The 22,740-nt window shown below is 50.5% G+C and overlaps 1 protein-coding gene across 2 annotated transcripts in view; it reads left to right on the forward strand.

The window, feature by feature from the left end:
* The first annotated feature begins 1,815 nt into the window (after window positions 1-1,815).
* UNC5A (unc-5 netrin receptor A) overlaps window positions 1,816-22,740 on the forward strand; it is an 85,516-nt gene continuing 64,591 nt past the window's right edge. For both annotated transcript variants that reach the window (XM_083488338.1, XM_083488340.1), the window contains exon 1: window positions 1,816-2,555. In XM_083488338.1, the coding sequence (XP_083344464.1) occupies window positions 2,453-2,555 (103 nt within the window). In that variant the 5' untranslated portion in view covers window positions 1,816-2,452. The remainder of the gene's footprint in view (window positions 2,556-22,740) is intronic.

Below are 22,740 nucleotides of genomic sequence, written 5' to 3' on the forward strand. Positions count from 1 at the left end.
CCATGTGTTTTGCTTATTCCTTGGAGTGATGGGATGACTGTACTACTGGCAGCAATGCCTGGCTGGCACTTGGTGCTGCAGAGGAGCTAACTGTGGCCAGCAGTTTCCCTCTCCACAAAGTCAGGGTAAAAGATGGAAGCCCTTATGCAGCTGCCAAAGAGATCCCCGGAGGATGGATTTGGCCCCACTTGACAGCGCCCATAATGAATCTATGCGAGTTCGGTCCAATTCATTCCAGTGAGACTACTCTGAGTAAAACTTAGTTGCAGAGGCCACCCTAAATAAGCAAACAAAGTGTAAGGGGGAGGCTCCTGCGTCCTGCCCTCCTAGTACCATGTGGTGAGCGTGGGACCTGGTGTGTTGAGCTACGAGCCCCGCTCTGTACAAAGAGGCAGCGCTGTCTGCGAGGGTTGTCGCCCTTGCCTCGCGCGCGAGAGAGAGTGCCCGGGGTCTGCTCCTGTTCCGTTTGGTCTTTCTGTGCGAATTGTCTGTTGTTCTTTGTGTTGCTTTGTCTCCCCGCCTCCCTCCCTCCCTCCCGCTCCCCTCCTCCTTCGGCGCGTCTCCGTTCGCCGTGTTCATATCCTGTGTTGTGTTGACATGCGATGTGCATGCATGCATGTGGCTTGCGGTGCAACTCTCCCCGCGATGCCATGTGCCCGCCGCCCTCCGTACGTGCGCCGGAGTCTGCCCGTATTGTTCCGAGCCCGTTTCGTCCCGTCTTTTGTGTCTCTTCCTGCGAGAGCGGCGTCTCTCTCCTCTCTCTCCCTGTGTTGCAAGAGGCGCGGGCTTCTTCCTCGCCAGCCCCCTCGCCTGACCCTGGCGCCCTCCTTCCCCGCCCCCTCGCCGGGCAGGGTTGCCCCGCGGGCTCCTTCACACCCTGCGCCCTTCCTTCTTCCGCCCGCCTCTGCTCCCCGCCCTGCTGCGGCAGAGACGGCACCGGGAGAGCGCGGGGGTCCCAGGCAGCTCCTCAGGGGACGTTTGTCCAGAACATAAATGCCGGTGATTGGCAGTCCCTGCTCCAGACAAGCCCAGGACTGGAGTCCGGACGAGGCGGCAGCCGGACGGGACTCTCTGGACCCCTTGGGAACGACGCCTTGCGCCCTCAGAGACGTTGTGGCCGCGGGGGGGGGGAGCGGGGGACTGGAGCCCTTTATGAGGGGAAGGGTCTACTCTCCTGGAGCTGGGGGGGGGGCTTCTTCCTCCCTCCATCCTCCCCTCCTTCCTCAGCCCTTCTCCCGCTCTTTCCCTTCTTCTGCGATGTGTGAATGCTGCTCGCTCGCCTCTCAGGAGTGCTGTGGAGGTGTGATGATGTCTCCCAGAAACAGCAGAGATGGCTAAGGGGGCGGCGGCGGCGGCGGGATCGCTGCGAGGGGGGGTGGGTCGCTGCGGGGCTGAGAGACCTTTGGCCCCGTCCTGTGTGAAGAGTGGGCTGGGGTGCCCCCCAGGTTGGCCGTCGGCTGGGGGACGTCGGCTGGGGCTTCCTTCGAGGAAGCCTGCTCGCCTCGCGCTGCTGCTGCTGCTGCTACTGCCGCCTGTTGCTCCTCCGGGGGCGGGTAGGGAAGCCGCGGGCCCGCGGGGAGGGAAAGTGCTGTGAGGCCGGCCAGTCGAGAGGATTCCTCGCGGAGCCACGCCATATAAAAAGAATAGACTAGCAAGCGCCGGGCGCCGTTGGCCCCCGAGCCCACCTCCCTCTCCGAGCCGGCGGCGGGCTTTCCCTCCCTCCCTCCCTCGCCGGCGTTGCCGAGCGAGCCCGGCGCGGGAGGTAGGTGTGCTGGGCTCCGCCTGGCGGCTGCGGCTCCCTCTCCCTCCCAGAGGAGGGCTTGTTTGCGTCTCCGGAGCTTGTCAGTCTGGAACCAGCTGTTGCTCCGTCCCTTCCCGTGGCGGATTCCAGTCCGGGTTTTGCAGCCCCTCGCTGGCTCTTTCTTCTTTCTCTTCTGCATTGCCGCGGACAAGGTGCTTGCAGCCAGCCCGGCGCTGCCTGGCAGTGAGTGGCAACGAGGGTGAGACAGGCAGAGAGACAGGCAGAGAGAGATTGGCATACGCGCAGAGAGAGAGAGAGAGAGGCGCGCACACACACGCAAGACGCGCCGCCGCGACCGGCCGGCGAGGGGGTCTCTGCGGCTGCCCGGCACGGAGCTCCAGTGCTGGCTGCCGGATCGAGCCCCCTTCTCCTGCCAACTGCCCCTCGAAGCCCTGGCGGCGGGTCCGCCCGGCCATGAGCAGCAGATGGAGCGCGCAGGGAGCCCGCGGCGGGCTGGGGTGCTAAGTGCCCCCGAGGTGCCTTGAGGAGTTGTTGCGGCGGCGGCAGCGCGGAGCAGACTCCAGCTGGGACTCCCCCTCCAGTGCTCCCTGGGCCGTCCCCATCCCCTCCTCCTCCTCCTTTCTCCTTTCCTCTCTCCCTGGGCCGGATCCTGCCCCGTCCTCCCACGACGACCCTCTCTCCTGCCGAAGGATGGCTTTATGGCAGCAGCTGGGAGCCGGTGCCCGCCTGGGCACAAGGCTATGGCATGTCCTGCTGGCTGGCACGATCCTCACTAGCCACATTCATCCCAACGGTGAGTCAGAGCGCTTTTTACGCGCGGTGGCGTCGGTCTGGTTGGAGCAGCGTGAGCGGCTCTCGCGCTCTGCTCGGGTGCCTTCCTTGACGGGTGGCAGCCTCGGGGACGTGGGGGGGGGGTGGCGGCGGCGGCGGCGTGAGGGGGCGGCTGGAGCGGAAGAGGCATCTGAGTTCGGTTCGACGGGGAGTACGGTGGGCACTGGCAGAGGCTGCGGCGCAGTGGCTTCAGCCAGGGGGGCAATGGAACCGCCAGGTGGCATCGTCCTAGGAGTGGGACGAGGTGTGTGTTATGGAAGCCAGGGGCTCGGCAAGCGGGAGTGGGCGCGGATCGTCGTCGTCGAGGTGCGCGGGGAACCCTGGACTCGACAGGGAGCCACTCGGCATCACCAAGTGTAATCACAAACTTTCCAGGCCGACTGCACCCCCTGCTCTGTCTAAAGCAGCCATTGGGCTCGGTGCCATGTGCAACGCTGCCTCCGCCACCCGCTGCCCTGGCACTGCCAAAGTGTGTCTTGTGTCTGCAGCAGAAGGACCCTCTTTTCCGGGGCTCTGTCCTGATCTCTCAATGCTTGCGTTTCTGCCCATTGCTCCTGCCCTTTGATTGAGTTAAAACAAGAGCTGGGGAGCGTGGGGGTGTCTGGCTGCATCTCTGCCCCCTCCCCACCCACCTTCTTGCCAATCCTCTTGGCTTCAGTGGAGCTCACAGTCTTATTTGTCTTGCTTCTCAGATCTGGCAGGCAGCTCTTTTTTTTTGCAAGGTGACCGAAAGGGTTTTGTAGGAAGGATGTGAAACAGAGACTGCTTGACTGCTCTGGCCTCAGCAGGATAACTGGGACCTCTCTGTACAGGAGGAATACTGGAAGTGGGACTTCCAACAACTACGGGGGCAGTTGTGCCTAGAGGTTGGCAGGGGAAGTTTGTGGTTGGGGTAAGGGGAGAAGATTATGGTACATATATTTAACCTGAAAAGCCCTGGGTCTGTGATGGGAACCCCAAGCTGAGGATTTGACGAAAGTCATGGGGCCTAGTGGAGCATCTGCGTTCAGTTTCCCTGTGCCAAAGAGGGGAATATTGATGTGGGAAGGGGTGTGTGTGTGCTATTAGGATGACAGAGGGTGTCTTCAGAAGGTTGGCTAATTGTTTCACATTCCTCTCCAACAAAGACACCCATCTGCTCACCCAGAGTTCACTGTCCGGCTGGGCTCAGAGGCAGTTAGTTTCCTGATCAGAGCAGCATCCAAGGCTTGAACAAAAAACAACAGTGCAGCCCTCCAGCCTCCATGAGGCCTGGCAGGGCTTTGATTCCCAAACTAAATAGTGGTGAACTGAGGCCCAGAGCCCTAGGGACATTGCCAAGGTCAGCCAGCAGGTCAGTAGCAGAGCGTGGAACCGAAGAAGGACAGCCATTCTCATTCCTGCCACCCTCCTTCTCTAAGCAGAGTTTGGGGGAAGCTAACCTGGCATGCACAGGTGTGTCTCTGGAATTGCTTCTGGAGCCTCATCAGCAGAAGGATTTCCAAGCTACAACCCCAGCCACTCCGTCATAATGCACCAAAGATACACACACACACTCATGGATGCACGCTTTTCAGGATCTCTTGAGGATTAGAAGGGTCCTTTGCAAATTGTTTGCAGCTCCCACCAACCCCATACAGCAAGAGGTTTGAACATATGCTAGGCACTCGTGTGCATGCACGACAGACACAGACACATTCACAAATGCAAAAGATAATGTGCACATATACAAACACACACACACACACACACACACACACACACAGGGTGATTGCATTGTCAGCAAACAACCACACATTCACACAACTCCACACATGTTATGCTGCCTTTGATCATAACAACTCCTCTCTAGGCAACACGCCTCCTGGCCACACACTTGTATGTCACAGAGCCCTTCAGTTACGCACCTAGCCAGAACACCTGGCAATGAGAAATACATGCCCTCTACAGAGCAGCCACTACCAACTGCACAAACAAGCTGCCTATTGTAGAGCTGCACAGTGATTCTTTGAAAACCCACACATGCCACAGGCTGCTTTGAAGGATGAGGACCTGGACCTGGCAGCAGAGAGGAGCATGAGTGGATACTGTTTTGTCTTTTCACTCCGCTCTTCTCACTGATCTCAGTGCCAGCCTGTAGGGAGACAGCCAACTTTCAAGCCAAGCAGGGGGTAAGTCTTCCCATCTAGAGGCACAGTCACAAAAGGGGCCCTGCTGAAGATGGTGGGCATTCCACCTGCCTGGAGGCTGCGGCTCATCCTGGCAGCATAGGAAGCCTTTCGCCTATGGATGAGGGCAATTTGACCCCTTTGCACAGAGTGGGCAGGCAATTCCAGAATGCAGACAGTTTGTTCTGTGCTTTTCCAAATCTACAAGAGCCCAAGCCAATTGCATCATCCCACATGCCCCAAGTTATTGTGCTGTTCTGAGGACTCAGGGAGCCACGGCGGTATCAGCTGTAGCCAGGCACAGTGTCAGAGCTGAAACAAGCATTGAAAAACTGCTGGACTAATTGCCTCTCCCCCCTACCAATGCTCCATAATCCTGACTTTCTCAGCCTGCTCCCTTAGGATCACACAACTACCTTTTCATCTCAGATTGTCTTTGTCCCTTAGCTCTCTTTTTGCTCCCATGTATTTCCCCCAAAGTCGTGTCTCTTGGTTTTCCTCACTGGCTTCTTAAGACAAATGGCCCTCAGTTCAGCTCTATGATCCTCCACTGCCTTGATGCCAATTTCCCTCCACAGTTCTGTTTGTGGGGAGTGAGCAAGGAGATCATATGGAGTGAGGTGACCCAATCACTATCAGCACATAATACAATATCACCCCATCTTATACTGCTAGCCTATGGTTGGGTGCATTCCCTGCACAGCACCGAAGTGGATTAAAATCTTTTCCTCCATTTCATTTCTTCCAGAACACCCATGGTCCACCCATTGACTCTCTTGGGCTGCCCTGATAGCTTGATGGTTTGGTTAAAATAAAAAGTAGTATGGGGTAACTGATCTCTGTTGAAATTGATCTTGTGACCCCAGCATGTGCTCCAACGGAGGGTTGATTGGAAAACTCACACTGGACTAAGATGTCAGAAATCAACAGCTGTAGATGAAGGATGCCTCTGAGCTGTGCCTGGGGTGAGATATAAGGGGCCAGGGGATGTAAGTAGGAGGGATCTGAAGCCTGCATTTCAGTTGGTGTATTACTGGACTGCCTCTCCATTAGGCAGCCAGGTCTGTGATTTGCCCTGCCTATATGCCAGTGGTGAGATAAGACAAGGCATCATCTGTTTATTTTCACAACTTCATGGTGCCCCCAGAGTGCTCCTTGCCTAAGTTAAGCTACAAGTTAAGGAAGCATACAACCCCACTTCCTTTTGATAAGCAAAAGGAAAGGACAGGGTTGTCAGATCAAAATAAAAACAAAGGACACCCTGGAGATGTGCCTTGTGCTCCACAGAGTTATGTGGAGGTGAAATGTTCTTAGATAAAAGGGGTGACCTGTCTGCTTGGTGTTCTTGATTTGCTTGGATGTGAGGTGCAACCCTCTATAAAGCCTGAGATTTGGAACAAGTGAGCTAGTGACATGGGAGAATCCCATGGCAAATGTCATACGCTACCAGGTCTGGCGTGAGAAGATATGTTCTCTCATTCACTCACTAGAAGATGCTGTCTTCATAAGGACCTTTGAGTCTGGACTCTTCAAAGGCAGAGAGAAGGATGTAGGTAGGGGAATTCTCTTGGCAGAACTAGAAAGGTGAAGGATTGGCGAGGTAAAAGAAAAGACTGTGGTGGCAGGCGCCAGGTCCCTATGTTCCCATAATTACATAATTAAATACTAATGAGATGTGGAACCTGTGGACCTCCAGATGTTATTGTACTACAATTTCCATCATCCCTGATCACTGTTCATGCTGGCTGGGGCTGATGGGAGCTGGAGTCCACAGCAGCATCCAAACCCTGGTACAAACAGCACACAGTGGCCATGGGATGCTGATGGACTGTTGGAGGGAAGGAGAAAGAGCAACAACCAAAAACAGGGGTAGGGACATGGAATGGAGTAACCTGGGAGAGAGAGCAGGGCTCTAGCCAGCCAGCCAGCCATGAACAGGTGCACTCCATGCTGCAATATTTTATTGTCAGTCTCTCCATGTGATCATTCTTATGGACATGGGTGGCCATACTTAGAAGATGAGTCATGAGCCATGGGCCCTGCTGTACAAGTCCTCAGCAATCAGATGCTACCCCAGCCCAGCCAGAAAACCTCAGAGGCATGCTTTGTAGAAAGAAAGGGGGAGCCCAAGAAGATTCCTGATCTAGGGACTGGTCTCAGTGCACCAGATCTTTCACATGCCTTATATAAGCACCTCTGAACTGCAGTGGTTTGCAGGATTTCCCAACCTGGTGCCCTCCAGGGAGGTCCTGGTTGGACCACAACTCTTGCTATCCTTGACCATTGGTTGTGCCAGCAAAGGATTATGGGAGTTGATACTCAAACATCTGGAGGGAACCAGATTGTGGATGCCAGAGCTGTTGTGCCCATGAATACCAGTTGCTGGCAACTGCAGGCGGGCAGAGTTCTGTTGTGCTCAAGTCCAGCTTTCAGGCTTCACCATCTGGTTGGCCATTGAGGGAACAGGATACTGGACTAGTTGGCCCCTTTGGCTTGATCCAGCAGGGCTCTCTTCTTATGTGGAAGGCAGGGGCTTCAGGTGTGGCACAATATATTCATTTTCCCCATGCCACAGAAACAGAGGCAAGCTCCAGAAGGGCTGATTGCAGCCCAGAGCCATTTCTAAACACTATGGTGGTTTCCACAGTTTTGGAAGCCTTGGTTTTGATAATGTCAGTATGGCTTAGGTAGGATGGGGCAGTGAGAATTGTCAAATTTGCACCTTTCTGGAGTGGGAGGGAGGTAGCAGTCCAAAACCAGGGTGGGCTTTGAGAAGCCTTTCCTATGCTGACTCCCTCTCATTGCCTAGATGAACCTCCATGCATTTTTGTCACCTCCACCCCTTCTTCCAGCAGTCTTGGTGGATCACCAACATATAACCTTTCTGCCCCCATAGCTCCAAATCAAAACCAGCCAGCCTACTCAGACTGACAGCTGAATGTCACCTTTCCCAGAGATGGAACTTGGTTGAGAGTTCTCTATGAGTCTCTCTGAGAAATACATATAAAGATAATTTAGGGGAGCTGTCATAAAGTAACACATTTTTATTCCCGATTAATCACAGTCACCAATGTGGATTAGCATCACCACTCTAGCTTTTAATGCAGACGTGAGGAAACTACCTCTGTCCAATGGCCACATTCCTTCCAAAGGGCCACATGCCGGTGGTGGGCGGGGCCAGGGCAAAAGTGGGAGGAGCAAGGGATGTAAATTTTGCCTTTGCAGACCTGGACAATTTCTAAATACACTCACACACCCAGGCACCCAAGAGGCATGATCAAAGCTCAAGGACACATTCCAGCCAGGCAAAAACATTCAAGGAGGGTGTGGAGCAGGGGAGAATCCTGAGGGCCATATAGAGGGGTTTGAAGGGCCTGAGGTTGTCCACCTCTGTTTTATTGTGTGTTCTCAAGATTACTTAATGTGTGTTTAATCATCCTTTTGCTTTGCGTAATTGCAGAAGCTAAAGCATAGTAAGTTGATGGACTCCCACCTCCTTCTCATTCAGTGCATCTTCTGGGGAGTGTATTCCCAATTCCGTGCTAATCTGTGTTTTTTATTCTGGGCTAATTAACACAGAGTGTTCCTTTATAATCCTCAACAGGTAGTACAATCACCTTTCCATTCTTGGAACACTCTTTGTAAGAGAAAAGAGGGGTGGTCCGCCTTTTTTGCTAGTCTTCAAGCATTCTGGTTATAGAGTGGTTTTTCATGCGTTTTAAAGTGTGTGGAAGGTTAGCCTTATATTATCTTGTAAACAACCCCTTAAATAAGCAGGGGTCATTGCAGCAGGAATGAGAAGACGGTGACGTTACCTTTGTGTGAATCATGAAGACAAACATTGCTAAAACCTGCATCCTGAGCCGTGCTTATATTGCAGTTTTTTATTTTTTTAAAAAAAACGTGTCAGTAAAAATGTGTTCATAAATCAGAGGAAGTAGGGAGAAGCTGTAAGAATATCTGGAGGGCAGGGAGCCCTGCCTTACCAAAGCAGTTCGATCTGTTTAGTCTCTCCAAGAGAAGGGTAAAGGGTGACTTGATCACAATCTCTAAGTACCTACATGGTACGGAAGGAGATTTCTGACGGCAGGCGGCTCTTTAATGCAGCAGACAAAGGCAGAATGAGAGCCCCCGGCTGAAAGCTGAAGGTAGACAAATTCAGACAAGAAATTAGGTGCAGATAAGCTGCACCCTCTTAGCATGGGGAAGAAAGAAAGTAACCACTGGAACAATCTAGCTAGGGAATTGCCAGACTCGCCTTGCTGCTGCTGCTGCTTTTTTGAGGGGGGGGGGAGCCCTCCTTCACAATAGCCCCTTACGGCAGAACGAGGTATGTGCAAGATCTTTCATTATCTCTGCGTTCCAAGCAATGTGAACACCAAACGCTTCCTGGTGACTTTGGGATGACATCAGCTGGGCAACTTGCACTGAGCCGTTTCATTTTGTTTCTTGCCAGCTCACGCTGGGGTCAGGTGCGTTCAGCTCCTTCCTTCAATATTGCAGGAGAAGGAGACGTGAGGGGCACTTTCTTCTTTTCTTGAACCAGAGAGGCGTTCGTGTGAAGTGAGGCTAAATGCCACCCAACCTTTCCAGGAGCTATATGCCAAAGTCCCTTTGAATGTTTGGGTAAGCATCTCTGGCCCAGCAGGTGCAGGAGCTCACAATGGACACTTCCAATGTTCTGATATTGGGGTCAGAGCTCAGTGGTAAAGCTTTGCATACAGAAAGCCCTGGGTTCAATCCCTGGTGTCTTCATGTAGGACTAGGAAAGACTCTGGAAAGCCACTTCCGGTCAGGGTTTTCACAATACTGAGTTAGCTGGAGCAATTGTGTGGCTTGGAATAAGGCAGCTTCTAAGCTTATACCGATGTCCCTACAGTTTTCTCTTCTACAGTTCCAGGGTTTGAGATCGAACGACTTTCATCCTACCTGCAGTTCCTTGAGAATGCTCGGAGGAGGAGCTTCAAGTCTTTTTGCCTGTTATGTAGTTCTCAGCTCCTGGTGAAAGGAGAGAGAGAGAGAAATGCAGGAATTAGTTCCCTGTGGTATAGTAGGGGGCCTCTGTATGTGTCCGTGTGTGTATGAGAGAGAGAGAAACAATATCACAACTACGTGGACAGGACCAATCATGCATCTCTTTCCCATGATACTGAAACTGGCCTGCTACTGGAGTCATAAGCAATGGGGAAAGACCCAAACAATCAGCTCTACCTGCATGCTTTTTCTTGCTGTTGGCATGGCTGGTCCACCCATGAGGCAAAATGAGACAACTGCCCCAGGTGGCAGGATCCACAGGGGCAGCAGATCCAGCCTCCAAGGAATGCATGTTGATTGATTGACCCACGACAGTAGGAACATGGGAACCCCAATAGATCAGACCACTATTGTCCACACCAAGGATGGCCACATTGGCTTTCCCAAAATTGTTGTTGGACTACTCCTATAATCTTCAAGTATTGGTCATGCTGGCTGGGGATTATGGGAGTTGGGAATCCAAAAATATCTGGAGTGTTACAGTCTCCACCCTTGGTCTACCCTGACTGGCAGGAGATCTTCAGTGTTTCAGGCAGCTATATTTGGAGAGACTGCAAATTGAACTTATGCAAGGGCTTTGTTTTTGCACACCAGGTTTTCCTTGTCCAGGTAGATAGAGGAAAACAATACTGAGTGAACAACCCCTGCAACAACTGCAGGCACTCGTGTTAATATAATCACACCAATATAAGAATAACAGAGATCCTGAAGTGCATCTAAATATGAGAATTTTGCCAGTGGTGTGACCCTCAGTCCCTGCTAGCATCTGCTAGTATCTCCATTTAAGATTCCTCCTATTCAGGCCTTTCTTGTACTGCCACCCCAAGTCTGACCCCCCTCCAGGGTTGTTCTGATTCTGCACCCCTCTAATAGCCTACAACTAATCCATAGTTGTAGCTCCCCCACTTCCGCTGTACCCAAACTGAGCTTCAAATGTGACCACAAGAGCATAAGCCACTATCCCTAACGCTGGAAACTCAAATGACCTTTGGATCATCACAGGCAGGTCATGATGAAGATTTGTTTGTCCCCAGCATGTGTTAATTAGAAGTAAACTGTTTCTGAATATAGAATTCCTTTATTCATTCTCATGGCTAAGACACATTGATCAAACTATCCACCATTAATTTGACTGATCCTCATGGCCTCCACCACATCTTGTGGCAATAAATTCCACATGCTAATGATGTACTGCATGGCTATATTCTTAAGTATCCTGAGTCTGCTGCCAATCAATTTTTATTTGGATGATCCAGAGGTCCAGTATTTTGAGAGAGAAATCTCTCTATTCATCCTATTCACGCCATTCAAAATTTTATAAACCTCTATTATGTTCTTTCTAAGTCATCATTTTTCCTAAACTAAGAAGCATCTCCCTTTTTAGCATTTCCTTTTAGGGAAGATTCTCCAACTTCCTGATTTGTTCAGTTGACTTTTGCTGCGTCTCCTCCAGCTGTGCTGAGGATGTCCCTCATCAAGTCCTCACTATTTAGACTAAGTAGGCTGTCAGAAATTAGGGCATGTTCCCCCCCCCCTTCTAAGCAAATATTGATTAAGGACTTTTTTCACTCATGACTCAACAGTACATGTATGTTCAGATACATCGGGGTTTCCCAAACTTGGGTCTCCAGCTGTTTTTGGACTACAGTTCCCATCATTCCTGACCCCTGGTACTGCTAGCTAGAGATGGTGGGAATTAAAGTCCAAAAATAGCTAGAGACCCTAGTTTGGTAAACCCTGATATACACAGACACACAATGTATTCAAATGGGGGAAAGGCTCTTTCTGCAAAGTTAATTCTACCTCATACCCTCTCATATGAGCAGCTCTGCTGGATCAGACCAAGAGCCATCTGGCCCAGCATCCTATCTTCACAGTGGCCGACCTGATGTCTATGGGAAGCCCACAATCAAGACCTCGTATCTACTGATAGCCTCATCCTCCATGAATTTGCCTAAGCCTCTTTTGAAGCCACCCAGGTTGCTGGCTGTCACTGCCTCTTGTGGGAGAAAATTCCCAAGTTTGCCTCTGTGCTGTATGAAGAAGTACTTTTGCCTGTCCTGAACCTTCTAACATAATTGTTTGTATTTGTTTATTGCATTTATATCCCACCTTTTTCTCCAAGGAGATCTAAGCGGCATGCATGTGAGGTAGGTTAGGTTGAGAGGCAGTGACTGGCCCAAGGTCACCCAGTGACCTTTAGGGCCAGGTGGGGATTTGAACTCTGGTCTCCAAGATTCTAGTCTGACCCCTCTTAACCACTACACCACACTGGTTCTCCATTAGAGACAGGTTGCCTTATACTGAGTCAGGCAATTAGCTCAGTGTTGTCCACACAGGTTGGCCACAGTTCTCTAGGGTTTCAGATGAGACTTTGTCCTATTGTCCCAGCCCTACCTGAAGATGTCAAGGACTGAATCTGGAGCCTTTGCCATGGGCCAGGAGTCAGCTTTGCCTGCTGAACAGCAGCCTGAAGGGGGAGAAAGGGGAGTGACTCCACCTGCAGCTGATCAACCTTCAAGGACTTAAGAGAAGAAGAAGAGTTTGGATTTGATATCCCGCTTTATCACTACCCTAGGGAGTCTCAAAGCAGCTAACAATCTCCTTTCCATTCCTTCCCCACAACAAACACTCTGTGAGGTGAGTGAGGCTGAGAGACTTCAGAGAAGTGTGACTAGCCCAAGGTCACCCAGCAGCTGCATATGGAGGAGCAGGGAATCAAACCCAGTTCACCAGATTACGAGTCCACCGCTCTTAACCACTACACCACGCTGGCTGATGAGAACCAGCTGGCTTCAGCCTTCTTAAGCAGAGCTTCAAGCAGCAGGTGGATGCTGGTAGCAATGCTAGTAGCTCCTGGCTTTACCTTGCTGTTTCCTGCTTGTTGTGACCCTGGGCCCCGTGATCAACAGGTTCCCTGACCCCTGAACCATCTGACCCCCTGGATCACTGTTCATCCAGCCGTAGGACTGGATCTGACTTTGGATGCTGCCTCTTCCTCCAGGCAAGTACACCTCAGAGACTCTTCTTGTAACAAGACCATGACAACCTTCTGTATGCAATGCAGATTCTCCGTGGTGGAGCAAGGGCCATAACCTACACATTCAGCTTCACTGATAACCAGGGTTCTACTATTATGAGAAAGGGATAAAAGCTTTTCTCTATCTGCTTCTTCCACACCTTGCATAATTTTGTGTGCCTCTATTATGCCTCACCTCACTTACTTGCTCTCTACTCAAGTTTCGGAACAGAGGCAAATCATTCCACAAATACAAATGGTACTGATCGCTTGGGACTGAACCACCACTTCAGAATGCAGGACAATATTGTGTTTCAGTCCCGTCCCCGTCCCCCCCACACACAATCTCTTCTTGCACATAGAAAATGAGGAACATAAGCACATACAGAAGAGCCCTGCTAATGGTGTTCTAACCTTTGGGAAAGACACAAGCAGAGCGTAAAAGCAGCAGCCCATTTTGTATCCCCCACAAGGAGTATTCAGGGGCTTCTGATCTGTACCATTCAGAAATTGAGGGGAAAGCTTCCGAGAATCCTCTCTGGCACCCCCCCCCCCCGGCAAGAGATGCGTGGTGTGTTTTGTTTTGATGGTGTGGAGCTTTCCCTCCTATGAGCCCCTCACCTGCATTCCAAAGTGGTACACTCCTAGGACAGCAGCACCATGTGCTATTTCTGGAGGTGTAGTTCAGCTTGGAACTCTTTCCCGATCCTCCTTAGGCTGGATCGATCTTACTGCCTGAGGGCCCTTTCAAGTGCTAATCCTGTCTGAGTCTTGGATTTTCCTTCATTTGTCCCTGTATTACAAAACTAGTCCCATGGGTTGTGGGGCTTTGCATAATAGGAGGCTATGGGGGTTCTCTATTGGAGAATATAGGAAGTCAGACCATTGGTCCACCTCACTCAGCATTGTCCCTGCTGACTGGCAGCAGATCTCCAGGGTTTCAGGCAGGGTTGCAAGGTGGTAAACTGTTATCTAAAGCTTCCTAAGGGTGGCCTGGGAGCAGCAGAGCTTACTTCTCAGACAACCTGACCATCGATCCTCATATAGATGTGGCATGCCCAGCCCCAGGTCAGACTGGGCTCCCAGGAGGGATCTCCTAAGCAGCTTGCCCTCTGATTTCTGGCTTCCATATGAGAAACCACAGATGTGCGTGCCGGCCCAAATGCATTGAACAAGGCAAGTTGGTGTGTTTTGATGTGCATCAGAGTAAGGTGTGTGTGTGTGTGTGTGTATTTGTGTTGGTATGGTGCCTGGGGGTCTGTAGCTGCTTGTGCTTATATCTCTGAACTGGGCTATGGATTAGCTTGCGGTGCTGAACATCAGCCCAGGAGCAGGGACTGAGAAATGGATACTGCTCCAGAAGGGGGGCTCTATAATTTCCAGAAGATACACCTCCCTCAGTAGCTGACCCACATGGTAGCAACCTAGATGCCCCACATCCTCTAGAGTAAACCTAAGGGGCTGTGAGAGAGTCCCACATCCATAGCTGTTCTCTGGACAAGGTGGTTGGTTGTGTGCACGTGTTTTTGAACTCCAGCTTGCGTCAGCCAACAGGGCCAACGGTCAGGGGTGATGAGCACTGTCATCTGACAGCAGGGTGGCTCGTCCCGTCCCCCCCCCCCCATCCCTGCTATGTGTGCATGCATGGTGGAAGCAAGGGCCAGGGAGGAAGGATCAGTGACGTTTGAGAAAGTTTCCTGCGGCTGTAATTATGTGCTTGGGTCATCAGACAAGCGCTGGAGCCAACCCAGCCATTTCGTGGAACGAAGCAAGGAGACCCCCTACTGGGCAACTCTAGACTAACTGGCCTGGAGCTCTCTCCACTCAACCTTTAGGAGTTTCCCCCAAATGTCACTCAAAGCCATTACGCTGCTATTTGTGTGCACATGCGGGCACTGTTTATGCAGGCTTGAAAGCGAAAAAGAAGCATTAACACCCCCAATGCAAGTAGAAATTGCATTTGAATTGCAGAAGAGATAAATACGCACACATCAGATGTGTGAAAAGGGCCACAGAAGAGGCTGGCTGGCTTTTGCCCTGGAATGGAAAAGGAATTGTATGTTAGGTCCGTGGCTGGTCATGCCCGTGTCAGAGATCTATCAGAGCTTGACAAGCCCCAGCCACACATAATAGATCTATATGGTTTTGCGTTTTTGTTACTGTGACAATCACTATGGCTCACAGAAGCGGCAGGGCTGGAGCAGACCACAGAGACAGAACAGCTGAGGAAGGTGCTAATTGTGCAAGGCCTTACCTGCCAACATTTCCCTACTTCACAAGTCTGCTTGCTAAATAATTGCCCCATCTCCACATGGATGCATTTTGTGAAGGAGGCCAGGAGACAGGAAATGTGTGAGGAACTGGAAATCTCCCTATCTTGTGGGACACACCAGAGGCTGAACTGGGAGAGAGATTGCAGCGGGGATGGGTTTGTGGTGGTGGTGGTGGTGGGAGCACCACCACCTCTCAAAATCTCTCCTTCCAGGCAGGGCAAGTTCCATTGCATCAAACACAATTTGCCTCCAGGGAGGAATAGGCAGAGGCACTCTGTGCAGGGCGAGAAGAGCCGAAAGCCCTCTTCCCTCACTGCATGTTCCTTCTAATGTGGGGCAAGCTTGAGATCCCATTGCTGGGCACTGGCTGTGCATATGTGGGGAGTCTACAGTGGCTGCCTCTGCCTGCTGCATCCCCCCCCCTCCTCCTCAAGGCCTCTGTCTCCTCCTCCACTCTGCAGCTGGAGGGACCAGGGCTCAGGGTGACCTTGAGGCTCCAGCAGGAACGTTATTGAATCCAAGCGTTTGATCCTCAGTTGCAATTAAAGGAGAGGCAAAGAATTTGCTTGGCCTCCTGGAGCCACCACTGGAGCAGCTGCTGTATGTAGTCTTGCCCCGGAGGGTTGAGAGGAAGGGAGAGAAGGGGATCACAGGAATTTTCAGTAGTGTGGTCCCTTCCTACCCAGAACCTCAGTTTCTTCTCCTCCCCCAGCCCTGACAAATGCCCCACAGACCCCAGCAGGCACACCCCTATAGCTTGTCTTCTTGCACCAAGTCTTGCTTTCATCCTTCTGTCTGAACCTGGCCCTCTCCCGCTCCGCCACCATGGTGATTCCGACTCCGAGCTCCATCCCCCTCCCCATCTCCAACTCTGCAGCGGCCCCTAAATCTGGGACAGGTGGAAGTGGCTGTGGCAAGCGGTTGCTGAGGTGAGTGGTTGCTACGGCAGCACGGCTGATGCCTGACGACCGGGGAAGCATCTGCCATTAATCAGGGCAATAAGTGGGTCTCTCAAGGCAGGATGCTTGGTGCAGATCAGCAATTAGCAAGGGCAGCCTCCCTGTAATGAGCAATTGTGGTAACAAGGGGGTGGGTGGGGAGAGGCAGGAGAGAGGCAGCGGGAGGAGAGTACCCGGCAGCCCCTTTCCCTCCCCTCCACCACCCCATGAAATGCCTCTGTGCTGCAAGGGAGCTGTTAGCGGCTTCTGTGCTGAGCTTGTTGGAGCCCAGCTGCCTCTGCCCCAATTAGCCCAGTGCCCTTTCCGCTATAAGTCGATGTTACCAATGTCGGGTTTGTAGTCTGGCCTTTTAAAGAAGCCGCTTTAATGTATTCAGTGACAACTGGGGAGCTGTGTTAAGATATCGCTGTCAGAGCAGGAACGCAAGCTCTGGATCTTTGTTGACCTAGACACTGTCTTGCACCCCTGGCAAAATAGCAGAGAGGTGAGCTGGTGTGTGAGCGAGGCTGGCAGGCTTATAGATGCTCTTATCTGTTCATCCTTCCTTATGTCCAGGCTCCACTGCTTTCTGCTGCTATTCTTGATGCACACTCCCTCCAATGTATGCTCTGCCCCAGGATTCAACAATGAGTTGGTCCGACTATTGAAGTGCTGTCCACGTCCGAAATACTGCCAGGTTTATGATCCTAATTTAACATGACATGTGTTAATTCTTGGGCCTGATTCTCTTCCTCACTCAGGTGATAAATTTGTGTTTACTTCTGGCTTCCTCAACCTTGGCCCTCCAGATGTTTTGAGACTACAATTCCCATCATCCTTGATCACTGGTCCTGCTAGCTAGAGATCATGGGAGTTGCAGGCCAAAAACATCTGGAGGGCTAAGGTTCAGGAAGCCTGGTCTACTTCAAACCGCAAGCGGGAACTTGAGCAACTGAGTGTCGCTATTCTGTACAAAATACTCCCTGCACATAGAAAACAAGCTGTCAAGTAGAGAAGTGTTCTAGCCTAGACTTTTCTGCCTGGCTTCCAGTTTCCCCCCCACCTCTAATGTGCAGGCAATGTTAGGAAAACACTCCACAATTTAAGCCCCCCCCTGCAATTTGAAGTGGTATAGTCTAGGCACATGTTCACCATATTGGTGAGAATTAGGCCTAAGAAAGGTTAGTAGGAAAAAAGCAACAGAAAATGGAGTATGGCTGTTCCTTGGGCACAAGCATAGGAAGGAACGATGGGTTAAAAATGGGAAATGACGGCCTCTACTATCACAGCTGTGTCACTTCAAAGCGTAGACCAGGGCTCCCGCAATGAAATGCTATTCCACAAAACCCCTATGTATAAAATGGTGGTATATAAGGGAGATTCCTGTCCTTAGTAGACCTGTTGCCTCTGGCAAGCTGGCTGGCCCCAGCTGTGTGATTGGTTTTTTCCTTTGATAGCTTTTCTATGATCCAGTTACTAGACCCACACCACTTGGGATGATCATATGGGACTTGGCTTCCCAAGATGCAGAACTAACTCAGTAATTCCTATAATACAGGAGGTCAGTCATTGTCACCATCACATTCCATAATGACGCAGATGCATTTTCCTGTAACAGGGAAGAAGAAACTGTGCTCCCCCCAAAAAAAGTTGTTGGGCCCTAACTCTTGTTAGTATCAACCAGCATACCCAGTGCTTGGGGATGATGGAAGTTGTTGTCTTGGTCAAGATAGCAAATTTAATTTAAAAATTTAAAAACAATCTTTGGAGGGCCACAGGTTTGCTACCCTTACGCCATACATACCCCCCAGCAATGTATGTTCTCTTATTTTGCCCTGGTATTGGGGAATGGGGTGGGATCTGATTATGCTACAACACAAGCGCCAAGGATTTCTGAGCAATACACCCTCCATTTCGGGATTCTGGGTGGTCTTTGTAGCCCAGCCCTAGCCCTGGGGATGTGCTTGTTGGCTGGAGGGGCGGCGGCAGAGATCTTTGCAGCCTCTAGTGCTTTGCTAATTGCATGTAATGGGAGAAGTGTTATCAGCTGAAATACTTAATTAGCTAAATTCCATTGTGATGCAAAACCGCCACTGACAAATTCATTTATAACAATCACTGACTTAATCAGCACTTGGCCCTACCGTTTATTGCGAGTACAACATGAGGCTGGGAACTGGAAACCAACTTCAGTCTCATGAGCGCAACTCCGTTTGGCTTTCCAGCCGAGAGCCTGGCGGCAGGGAGTGTGCTAGAAGCTGTGTGTGAGAGAGAGGCACTGGCTGAGGAAGGAGCTCCTATCCTCCTCAGGTGGCATGGCAAACATTATACCTTTGAAACACATCCTTTCCCTCAGAGAATTCTGGGCACTGTAGTTTACCCTGCACAGAACCACAATTCCTGGCAACCCTAACAAACTCCAGTGCCCAGAATCCTTTGAGGGAAAGAACATCCTTTGAATGTGCTTCAAGAGGCATAGAATGTGCAGAGCCAAAGTTGCAGCATCCCAAATTATGACAGTTGGGTCTGGAAAAAAATAAAGGAGTGGTGGTGAGACAGAATCAGATACAGTTCTGTGATGCTGGGTAAGCTATGAACTGCTGCGTTTTAAACTATGGTTTTAGGGCAGTTTCCCCCAGCCTGGTGCCCTCCAGATGTACTCAACTCCCAACACACATCAACCTTAGTTAGTATAGACAGGGGTGATAGAAGCTAGAGTTTAATAACATCTGGAGGACACTAGGCATGGGGAGGTAGATTTAAATTGGCACCTGGTGCCCATTGAGACTGGTAGGGTGGAAGGCAGGGAGCCCAACAGCAGGTGGTGCTAGAGTCAATGAGAGGCAGAGCGAACTAATTCCAGTAACTTCCTCTTCCCTGCTGAATTCTCTAATAGCAACACTAAAGGTTTTCCCACACTTACCTCTTGCCCTACTCTTTCCAGACACAGGGCCACTCTCTAATGCTACATACATTGAAGCATTTTCTTTTTTGCCCCAAGCTTTCCCTGCAAAAACACACTCTTTAAGGCTGAATCAGGGCAAAAGTCAGTTCAGGTTTTCCACCGATTGATGTTTCCTCCGATTGAGCTTTAAAGAGCGGGTTTTTGGCAGGGAATGCTCTGGAGCAAACAAAAGGGTGCTTTGACACGGAACTTTAAACCATGGACTATATCTAGAAAGCAGAGGAAAGGCAAGTACAGCAGTACCTCGGGTTTCATACGCTTCAGGTTACAGACCCAGAAATGGTACCTCGGGTTAAGAACTTTGCTTCAGGATGAGAACAGAAATCGTGCTCCGGTGGCACGGCAGCAGTAGGAGGCCCCATTAGCTAAAGTGGTGCTACAGGTTAAGAACAGACCTCCAAAACGAATTAAGTACTTAACCCGAGGTACCACTGTATGGATAAGTCCTGAGACTAAGGAGGAGGCTGACAGCCAAGGCTGCCCCCTGGAATGGATGCAAGAAACGCATAAGACTTTCCCAATCTGGGTTCCCTTAGAACAGGTATGGCCAAACTTGGCCCTCTAGCTGTTCTGGGACTAAAACTCCCATCATCCCTAGCTAACAGGACCAGTGGTCAGGGATGATGGGAATTGTAGTCCCAAAACAACTGGAGGGCCAAGTTTGGCCATGCCTGCTTTAGGATGAAGCTAAGGACATATAATTAGTAACAGCAACAATAATTATTTAAAAGGCAGGCAAGTGGAGGCTGCTTAGGGTAGATTGAGGTTGCTGGGGCAAACCAGCCTCCATTGCTGATTTATGATATGACTCCCAAATATAGGCTCTAGCCGGGGTTAATTTATGTCAGGACCCAGCCCTCCCTCTCAATAAATGTCCAGCACCATGGTAGAATAATAAGCATTTCTTGAGCATGTGCAGAGTGCCTCCTCCCCATCTCTCTCACCCACACCAAGGTGTAAAAGATAAGGAGCTGCTTCAGCCCTGACCTCTCTGTTTCCAGAAATGATGCACCTGCTCTTGCCTGGTTCCATCCTGGGTGGGCCGTGCTCACTCTTGACAAGCCCCTCATGGGGAGCTATATTTTGGAAATGGCACATCTTATCCTGTCAGTGATATTTCTGGCTTGATTTTGATAAGAGTGGGAACTCTGGCCTGTTTTGCATCCGACCTCTGCTGTAAAGCCCCTTCTCTGTGGCTGCTTCTTACGAAGCATGGGTCACATGTCAAAGTGCCACTCAGTTGGACTGGCCCAGGCACCATAGGCACCAGGGATCACCCCCTGATTGGGGCTGCAGGTGCCTGGGATGTTTACATATTTCTAAAAGATTGCAAGGACCAGCCACAAGGAAGCTGCTTTGTGGTGGCAATCGCACCTCATAGGGACTTCCTGATGACAGTGACAACAGCAGTGGGTCTTGGGTAACTCAGACACTGTCAGTTTTGGAGTTGTTTGGCACTGGGATTCTCAGGGATTCCTCTAGGCAGGAAAGAGGTGGAGGTGGGTGAGGGAGAGAGCAGCTTTCTGTAAACCTCTTCATGGCTGACATGTCCTCCCACCCCTTTGATGCTCCTGGCTTCAGCCTGGCTGGTGGGCACAGTTCCAGCTCCACCAGCCAGGACCTCCTGCCAGATCAGCTTGGCCCAGGTGTGGTGGATGTAGCTTGCTGCTCATGCAGAGCCAGTGACATAAGCAGTGCATGGATCTTGCAGAATGAGGTTCAACCTGCCCAGTGCTCAGTGCGTAAAAGGACTTGGGGGAACCCAAAGGACCAGGAAGAGGCCCCAGAAGTAGAAAGATTTTAGATCTTTCTCAATTTTTTCAAAGGAAGACGTGTGTGTGTGTGTGTGTGTGTGTGTGTGTGTGTTTGTGTGTAACAGAAGCAAGGAACTTGTTGGGAGGTACTCACGTGGGCAGCTGGGTAGGCCTGTAAGCAATGTCTTGCACCTCTCTGTTCTGTTTTTTATGTCCAATTTTGCACAGTGTTCATCACCTAAGCAAGTCTTTTAAAAAATAGTAGTAGTCCAGATACTGTTTTTCAATCTCACCCAGTTATGACTTCCCAACCTACCTCTACTCATTGGGGTGGGGGCATCAGGTTGATGAAATCTTATGTAGAGAAGAGCCACTTTTGCATAGAACATGATTGCAACACTGTTAACAAAGAATTAGGAAATGAGTTATCAAGTTCTTTTCTTTTTGCAAAGGCATATAATAGCATTTGCAAATAGCATTCGAGAAACCAACTGTCCCAGAGGCTACCAGTTACCAATCAATGCAAGCTCATCCCACTTCCAGTTTATGGGACTGGAATATCCAGAAACCACTTTGCCCTAATACTGCCCCAGTAGTGTCATCAGGTGTAGTCTCTTCAGCTCCAGTACATAAGGAACCGAGCACCTACCATCAACATCCTCTGTGAAATGAAAGCCTTGGAGATAGCAGAAATGTTGCCCGTGGACTGCTTCTCTCCTTTTGCATGGGGATCATGCCCAGTGCAGAGTCAGGTCCCCTCCTGGGTTCTCTCCTAGTTCTGGGAGTGTTTGTTCTGCAGAGATCAGTAACCTGGCTGTTGTTTGCTTCGTAAACCATCTAATGCCTTTCGCATTGATGTACAAACAAGAAATCAGTCTAGAGGTCAGTGCAGTGGGGACTAGATGTCAGGACTCCCGGGTTCTTTCTCTGGACATGGATGGATGAAAATAAAGAGGGGAAGGTCTCTTTCTTATCTTTGGCCATTTTCTGTTATGTGGCTTACTTCCTTTGCTTAGGTTGGGAACAGGTTGTGCACTGGATCGAACTGTGTGTGTTTGTGTGTGGCTTCTGACTCATTGTGGGGAGAGCGTAAGTGTTTCTGGAGTTTTATAAAGCTGAACTTCTTGCTTTGGGGCACTTAATTTCCCTCATGTATCCGACTAAAAATCACTTGCCCAATGATTGGCTAAGATTTGTCTCAGTCAACAGGGAGGTTCACATTATTTTCATCGGTTATGCCACAAAATGCTGAGATTCAGACATTAGTTTTAGGTCCTGTGGCTCCTGGCCAGCTGGTGTCCTCTGATACTGCCCCTTCCCATGAGCAGGCACCTACTTTCGTCTCAACCTCCCTCCCCAACTTGAGTTTCCTTCTCCAAAGGAGCACAGGTGATCCCACAAAGGTACCTCATTTCAAATAAATTCGTCCAGAGCCAACATGTCTCAGCAGTGAAAATTGCCAGTCCTTGTTGGCTGGCCCAGCTAGCCTTTCCTAACCTCACTTCCCAGTGGTCTAGAGACACCAGCCACAGCTTGCCAGGCCTAGCCTGTCTTTGGCTGCTAACTCACTGGAGCTCAGCCCAGGTAGAATTGGTGCTTGACAACTCCAGCTGGCATATCCCAGTTTTCTAGTATTTGCCCAGCTGGATAGCTATCAATATTGCATTCCAGTGTCATTAGCAATAATGAATCGGACTTCCTTCCTGACAGTATGTATCTCAGGATATATCTTCTCAACTGTCGTGCAGATTTCACTCCAGGTGCTCTACAAATGATCCGTCTTGGGGTTGGTATTATTGTGGGGCAGTGTGGAATTGGCTGCATGAACGTGCAAAGGCATATATTGGCTAGTGACCATGTCATCATTAATGATTAGCAACACCACTCCATTCCTCATGCCATACATTAGTTGTAAGGGATACTTACAACTAATTGTATAGTGTAGTGAAAATAATTGTATAGTAGCAGTGAAAAGCCCTCACTCTGGGTCTGTGAAGTGGCAAAGACCAGCATGGCA

Source organism: Podarcis liolepis (assembly GCF_965112155.1).
Source record: "Podarcis liolepis genome assembly, chromosome: 2".
In the NCBI taxonomy this organism is placed as follows: domain Eukaryota; kingdom Metazoa; phylum Chordata; class Lepidosauria; order Squamata; family Lacertidae; genus Podarcis; species Podarcis liolepis.